Source organism: Palaemon carinicauda, chromosome 13, assembly GCF_036898095.1.
Source record: "Palaemon carinicauda isolate YSFRI2023 chromosome 13, ASM3689809v2, whole genome shotgun sequence".
In the NCBI taxonomy this organism is placed as follows: Eukaryota; Metazoa; Arthropoda; class Malacostraca; order Decapoda; family Palaemonidae; genus Palaemon; species Palaemon carinicauda.
In genome coordinates, this window is record NC_090737.1 from 29,317,360 (window position 1) to 29,325,891 (window position 8,532).

The 8,532-nt window shown below is 38.0% G+C and overlaps 1 protein-coding gene across 2 annotated transcripts in view; it reads left to right on the forward strand.

The window, feature by feature from the left end:
• Positions 1 to 8,174, forward strand: part of LOC137652250 (mpv17-like protein 2) — a 90,488-nt gene extending 82,314 nt beyond the window's left edge. For both annotated transcript variants that reach the window (XM_068385493.1, XM_068385494.1), the window contains exon 5: positions 7,801 to 8,174. In XM_068385493.1, coding sequence (XP_068241594.1) covers positions 7,801 to 7,848 — 48 coding nt within the window. In that variant the 3' untranslated portion in view covers positions 7,849 to 8,174. The remainder of the gene's footprint in view (positions 1 to 7,800) is intronic.
• Positions 8,175 to 8,532: the final 358 nt, after the last annotated feature.

The window sequence follows — 8,532 nt, forward strand, 5'->3', positions numbered from 1 at the left end:
CGGGAGTCCGGAATGTAGTGGCAGACGCCCTGTCCCGGACCTCCCCTCTAGAATCGGAATGGTCACTTGATCTAAAGTCATTTCGGTGGATTCTCTCTCAGGTTCCCGGTCTCCAAGTGGACCTCTTCGCCACGGAATCCAACCACAAATTGAGAGTATATGTGGCTCCCAATCTAGACCCTCAGGCTTACGCCACAGACGCCATGTCACAGAATTGGGACAACTGGGAGAAGATTTATCTCTTTCCCCCGGTGAATCTTTTGCTGAAAGTTCTAGACAAACTGAGATCCTTCAAGGGACAAGTAGCCTTGGTCGCACCCAACTGGCCCAAGAGCAACTGGTATCCTCTCCTGCGGGAGTTGAGATTATACCCTCACCCGATACCCAATCCGGTTCTGTCTCAGATAGTACAAACACGCGTTGTGTACGCTTTCTCAAACATTCAGAGCGCCCTAACTTTATGGACTTTATGAAGTTTGCGGCTATGCATGGTGCCAATATTGATCCTCAAAACACCTTGTTCCTAGAATCGGATAAACGGGATTCCACCATCCGTCAGTATGACTCTGCAGTTAAAAAGTTGGCAAAATTTTTAATAGACTCAGACGTGAACTGCATGAACTTGAACCTTACAGTCACTTTCTTTAGATCTTTATTAGAATCAGGTCTGGCAGCCAATACTATCACCCCTATTAAATCGGCTCTGAAAAAGATCTTCCTAGTGGGTTTTAACATAGACTTAACCGACTCTTTGTTAGCTTCAATTCCGAAAGCTTGTGCCAGACTGAAACCGGTTACTCGTCCTACCCCGGTGACCTGGTTCCTTAATGACGTACTCAAATTGGCTTCTGATACCATTAACAGTTCTTGTGATTACATGCCCCTTCTCAGGAAAACACTTTTCCTAGTGAGCTTGGCTTCCGGGGCAAGAATTTCTGAATTGGCAGCCTTGTCGAGAGACCCGGGTCATATTGACTTTCTGCCTTCAGGAGAGGTCCTTCTTTCTCCTAACAAATTCTTTTTGGCTAAGAATGAAGACCCTCAAAACAGATGGACCTCCTGGAAAATTGTTCCCCTCACGCAAGATCCGTCGCTGTGCCCTGTCACTACTCTTAGGTCTTATCTATCCCGGACCTCCTCTAACTCCTCGGGGCCTCTATTCGTTAGAGAACAAGGCGGTACCATTACTATTAAAGGGATCAGGCAACAAATTTTGTATTTTATTAAACAAGCTAACCCTGACTCTTTTCCTCTTGCACATGATATCAGGGCGGTTGCCACCTCGGTGAACTTCTTTCACCACATGAATTTTACAGACCTTTCCAGGTATACAGGGTGGAAATCACCGTCAGTGTTCAAGAAACACTACCTTAAACATTTGGAAGCCCTAAAATTTTCTACAGTAGCCGCAGGGAGCGTAGTTACTCACGAGTAACTCACAGGTTAATGCCTTGACTCTTTATCTCTCCCTCTTACCTGCCTCATTTATACCCTATTGTATTCGTTGGTCTCGCACCTGAATACTGTTATTATATTTGTAAATTTTATGCTCCTGAGTATCTGTATATATTATCACTCACGGCATTATTATACCTACCTTATTGGATTTATGTTCATATTTAAGATACCCTTATAATTGTTTTTTGGTACTCATCTCTGATTAAAGCATCCTGTATTTCTCTTACGCTTATGTTTTTTCCTTTATTTTGCAAGTTTGGTGACATTTTTCTCTTGTATAGATTCACTGGGCGGCACAGGTTCGAGCCCAGAAAAGGGATTTTGACGTAGGAAAAATCTATTTCTGGGCGAGGGACTTGTGCCGCCCAGTGAACCCTCCCAGCTCCTCTCCCTTGGTGTCCCCAAACTTTGGGTGCTAAGGAGTTGGGTTCTGAGCGGATGCATTGTAGTAGTACCGAGTGAGGTTGAACGGCTCTCCTCTATTGGGGTTCTCTGTCGTGGATTAATCTAAATAGTGCGGGACCTCTGGAATATACGCCCAATTTTATACCGACACCAATAGGTGAGCGAGCTAGTTAACCTAGCACTCCTTTACATTTTTTCTCTGGTATATTTAGCAGTAAATTACCTAAGAATAAGTGCTAAATGGAGCTTATTCACTGGGCGGCACAGGTCCCTCGCCCAGAAATAGATTTTTCCTACGTCAAAATCCCTTTATTACTACTACTACTACTACTACTACTACTACTACTACTACTACTACTACTACTACTACTACTACTACTAACTAGGCTATAACCCAAGTTGGAAAAGCAAGATGCTATTAGCCCTAGGGCTCAAACAGGGAAAAATAGCCCAGTGAGGAAAGGAAAGAAGGAAATAAATAAACTACAAGAGAAAAATGAACAATCCAAATAAAATATTTCAAGAACAGTGACAACATTAAATTGAATCTTTCACATATAAACTATAAGAACTTAAAAAAAAAATCAAGAGAAAGAGAAATAAGATAGAACAGCATGCCTAAGAGTACCCCCAAGCAAGAGAACTCTAATCCAAGACAGTGGAAGGCCATGGTACAGAGGCTACAGCACTACCCAAGACCAGAGAACAATGGTTCGATTCTGGAGTCTCCTAGAAGAGCTGCTTACCATAGATAACAAAAATCTTCTACCCTTACCAAGAGGAAAGTAGCCACTGAGCAATTACATTGCAGTAATTAACCCCTTGAACAAAGAATAATTGTTTGGTAATTTTAGTGTTGTCGGGTGCACGAGGACAGTGGAGAATGTGGTAAGAATAGGCCAGACTATTCGGTGTATGTGTAGGCAAAGACAAAATGAGCCGTAACCAGAGAGAGGGATCCAATGTACTACACTGTCTGGCCAGTCAAAGGACCCAATAACTCTCTAGCGGTAGTATCTCAATGGGTGGCTGGTGCCCTGGCCAACTTACTATCTACTGTTGAAAATAAGTTTTAATTTGGTATGGCATATAATGCTGAAATATTTATGCACATTATTCAGAAGTTCCTTGCTGGAAATAGCATATTTCTTATTGGTACAATTCTGGTTGAATTATTTACATGTGTAAGTCATTGGAAATGGGCTAACAGGCTTTGGTGAAGTTATAGTACATTACAATCATTGCCTTAATATTAGCCTTTTAATACAATCATGCCCTGGCATTTATGCTGCAAATCCACAAAATCACCACCTTGACTCGATCACAGCGGGGTTGATTCATCACCATAACCAAGACATCAGTGCTTCCACCCAGGCAACTCTAAACCCTCTAATGATCCCTGCTCTGACAAAATGACTGTCAAGCTTCATGACTTTTGGCCAGGGACCAATGACATCATGTCATCCTATTTATGTTGATTTTTTGTAATATAATTAACCAAGGAATAAAGATAGAAAGAAAGTGAAACTGAAAATTGCACTTTGAAAGCTAAATACCTTTTCTATATATCACTTATGGTTACAGGAACGGATGATGCCAAAGTGTGTCATCAGACCCCCAGAGATTTAATACTGTTTTACATTATGGAGGAATAACAATGTAGATTACAGAAAAGGTCTAAAGGTTGCTTATGAGTGGCAGAGGCAAGGAACAGGACAATGCCCCAGAGACTGACCATATACACATATAAACAGTGCGCAAGCCCCCTCTCCTTCAAGCCAGGACCAGGGAGGTTCAGGCAACGGCTGCTTATGACTCATCAGATTGACTTATAGGCATCCCCAAACCCCCCATTCCTTGCTCACAAGGATGGTGAGGTATACCCAGAAATAAAATAAAGGACTACTGTGCACTTAATGGTTATGTCACAAAGAGGATTTTCCATGTATTGTATTGATGTGGTGAAGTGACATAAGTGAAGTATGTGCAGAGTACAGTAGATTTAGTATTATCACTTTAACCCCCAAAAAGACATAAAATGTATTTACCAAAATATTAATTTTCTCTCTCTCTCTCTCTCTCTCTCTCTCTCTCTCTCTCTCTCTCTCTCTCTCTCTCTCTCTCTCTCTCTCTCTCTCTCTCTCTCTCTCTCTCTCTCTCTCTATATATATATATATATATATGTAATACCTTACTGTACAGTATACAGTATAATACAGAAAAAAGGAGATAACTATACAGTTACAGTACAGTGTACATAAGGGTAACTTACCAGCTATACTATGGAAGGAGATAACTATACAGTTACAGTACAGTGTACATAAGGCTAACTTACCAGCTATACTATGGAGGGATGCGGCATAGATGAACTTGGTTATGATGAAAAACTATTTAGTTTTTATGGCTGAGCGATGAAGAGACACAACTGCATGCCATGACAAGGCTAAGTAGACCCATTGTTAATGCTGTAAAGAAAAAGATATGTACAATTAAATCTCTGCTAGAAAAATAAGTTTATTACAGTATATAAGAATAGTCTTTTTTTTATTAACACTGAAAATACTATAAAATACCTTACTTGTCTTACACATGGAAAGGTGAAAGGTTCATCAATGTCACCATCATCATTACTATCATGAGATTCCTCCTCCACTCGGGTCATTGAAGAAGTGGTCCAAGTTTGAGGGAATTTGGTGGCTGGGGGAAGTTTCTTTCACAGGATGAAAAACATTGTTAAGGGCAGTTGTTTCCACTTGTACATCGTCTCATCCATTATTATTTTATATGGAGCAAAATCTTTATCCAAGGTGCACATAAACAAGAGGCTATGCGCCATGGAAGGATCCATACTGCAGGCGGTATTTTTAAATTCCTCGAGCATCTGTGACATTTCCCGCAACTTCTAGAGTGTGACACTGTATTCCTCTGTCACTTTCATTGTCTTTTACTTCTTCTGCCTTGCTTGCTGACTGAACAATGCCAATGCCAAGATTTTCTTGAAGACATCGGAAGACATCGTTATGATTGAACCCCACAAAGTTTTTAACATAGACAGGGCACAGATGTTTCAGATAGGCATTTACTATTGAAAGGCTTCTGTGGCAGAGAGGCAGTTAGCAATAATGAAAGTGTACCAGTACTGCATGACTTCCAGGTTGGGATCTTCATCCATGGCTGATGAAAGTCACTCAACCTGTTTCATGTAATGGACCTTAAAGTTCTTGATCACCCCCTTCTTCGTCATCTGGATATGTGATATGGTTTTGGGAGATAAAAAACACCACTTCAACATTATCGTGCAATACTTGGATGGCTATTGGATGTCTTGGAGTATTGCCAAGCGTTATCAGGACCTTAAACTCAAACCCTGCCTTCTGCAAGTACTGCTCAACCTCCACCAGGAAGTAAGGGTGAAATCTTTCAGGTAGAGGTCGTTCATCTTCCATGCTTTCCAAAAGATAGATGGCAGATTCTTGTTGTGATGCTGGAGTGCACTTAGGTTTAGCAACTTTTAAGTAAATCCAAGCCAGATAAGGTAACCCACAGCACTCCCACAAAATCAAGGTGCACATGCAGGGACAAAAACTAAGAAATGATAACACTATTAGGATGGGATTTAAAGAATAAATACATACATATTTTATAAAGGGAAGTAGAAATATGAAATGTGAGTAGCTACTGCAGATATATTAGCTCATTTCATGTAAAATCAGAGAAACAAAAAATGTATGGGCTGTTAGTCTACATGTCCTTGACGGGCTTAAGACTGCAAGCACAGCATTCTTCCTGGTTAATAAAAGTGGACTGGGGCATCTTCCAAAACAAACCCATTAGGGGCCCTGGCAAAAGTCTTACTATGTAAAGACACATGGTGCGTAGAAACAATCTAACATGGATGTATACAGAATAGTGGGTGTAGCAAGACTGAACCATAAGGAAGGCAGATGGTGCTGTTCTGCTGCAAGGAGAAGCGAAACGAGACAGACAGAACACTGTGCGTAGGACACAAAAACAAGAATTTTTTTATATTAATGATGTAGTAGGTCTTCTTAGCAATAAACGAATCGGCTAAATCAAATACCATACACAAATACTGTACCAAGGTTTGTCTATCTTTTCGTATGAAGATTGCTTTATACTCTTTTATCATGAATGATACAAAGAATTCTGCAGTCTTTGTTTGCTTAAATTTTAAGTAGGGGAATGCATATATGATTCTGAGTAATCAAGGGATATCCCATAAAGTTTGGACTTCACCTACACCTTATTTACTTACCATTAGTTTTACTGGGTCTGACAGAAGGAAATACATCTAGGAAGTGAGAATTTTCTGGTGTATTAACCTCTTTGAGCATTTGTGTAAAATATATGTCACTTTTGAAAATCTGTTTCACTGGTAGCATTGTATCGATTTGAAATAATTACTGGTGTATGGTAGGGATGACCAAGAAAAGTGTTGCTTCTTGGCATCCTTAGTGGCAGATGGGGACGTTTTAAGTTGAGTACGAATGGCGTTCGTTCTCCTAGGGTTGTGGTGGTCTATTGGAAATATCCTTGCCTGGTGATAGCTGGTTTGAGGTTTGAGTCCCACTCAAGCTCAATAGCTTCTTATAATGCCTGCAACCTCACCATGCTTTTGAGCTAAGGTGGGGGGTTGTGGGGTTGGGCAAGGTCTATCTGCTGAGTCATCAGCAGCCATTGCCTGGGGCGGAGAGGGGGCCTTGGGTGCTGATCATATGGATATATGGCCAGGCTCTAAGGCATTGTACCTTGCCTCTGCTATTCATGAAAGGCCGTTAAACCTTTTGAGAAAGGTTTTTATTAATTTAAAAATTTAATCTTTAGTAACCTAGTGGTGTTAGGTTAATAATCATGTAAGACTGATCAAGTACCCTAAATCTTGGGAGCAGTGGGTATGAACAGTGCATATATCAAACTTAATGGACACAAGGATGCTTACTCTGTCTGAGGTGTGTCTAGAAAAAGTCACAATTGAATGCGATAAGAATGTTCTAATGAAATCTTACCTCTTCGTTTGGAGTTTAAGAGAAATTTTCTCTAATACCTCTATTCCACTTACCTGATAAGTGAAAGATTCAGCAACAAACTATGGGAAGATTCGTTGAAAAAATCTATCAATGATGACATTGATAATCTCAATAGTTACCAACTAATAGTGAGAAGAATGAGTTGTTAGAGCTAAGAGATCACCACTATAAGGAGAAATTGGCAACTCATATGGACAAGGGAGGGTTAGGGAGACTGGAAGTAGTATATCAGGCAGGGAAATACTGGAATTTTCTTTTGGAATAGGTTGTGGAATCTTTCCCTCTCAAAAGGGGGTGGGGGGCGACTATTGATGAACCTTGGTAAATATTGAATTAATAAATCATATAAAGATTATGTTATGCTTCGTTAGTGACTTGTATAAAACTAGAAATAGCAAAGGGTAAATTCATCTGATCATTTTACAGTCTGTAATTGTTATATCTGTATTTCCAATCAATAATTGTTAGTTTATTTTTAATTTTTCTATTTGGAAAGTCATTTTTATCAGTAAGATATTTGTCTGCTTAATGTAAAGTTTTAACTATTTTTCATTGTTTAATTGATTTATTAAGATAAGAAATAATTCCTTAGGTCAATAAGACTATTTATATATATGTATAAAGAAAGAATTAATTTCTTTAATACTTATTCAAGCCCTTCTGCTTGCCTATTGCCAGTTGAAACTATCTCAGTAATTATTGTGGAATTTCTTATAACATTCATTAATGTTAATTTTTTCACTCACTTTATTTTTTCAACTATTTAACTTTTTTTCGAAATTTTGGGAGATACTTTAGTGATTTTGAATGTAAGTTCTATTATTATTTTACTATGCAACAGAAATATTATTTGTAAATTTTAAGGATGTTTTTATCTTTTTTTTTTCAGGATCAAGCTGTTAATACAAATGAAAAAATACCTTCAAAGTCATCATGATTAGTCATATTGTATGTAGTCCCTGTTTTATCTAAGGATAGATGGTAGGCATTTTTAAAGCACAACTGTTAAGCAACACAGTATTTACTTATTTCTAGTAATGTAGCTGAATGACTGGAATCTACCTCCAGCTGTGTTGATACATTTTATCTTCTCATACATTACTTGGCATTGATTGTCTACTGTTTGATATTTGTATAGAATTTACCGTGCTTTTTAGATTTTTCTGTGGTGTTTGTTACTGTTTCCAAAGATACATACCGGTATGTACTTGAATATAGTTTGAATTAAAATATGGATATTATGTTAACCATCTTTACTCATATACTGTAATATATATATATATATATATATATATATATGTATATATATATATATATATATATATATATATATATATATATATATATACATATATATATATATATATATATATATATATATATGTATATATATATATATATATATATATATATATATATATATATATATAGTGTATGCAATAGAATATAATAGTTTAGCACAGTACCTGATATTTTAAGGTCTTTATTAGGTTATTGGGTTAACAGTTTTACAGGAGAATTATGTAATGTGTATGTAAGTTACATCTCTCTTCTGTTATTACTGTGTTATAGAGCAGTAACTTAATTAGTAGTATAGGGAATAGGTGTATGCAGTGCAAAA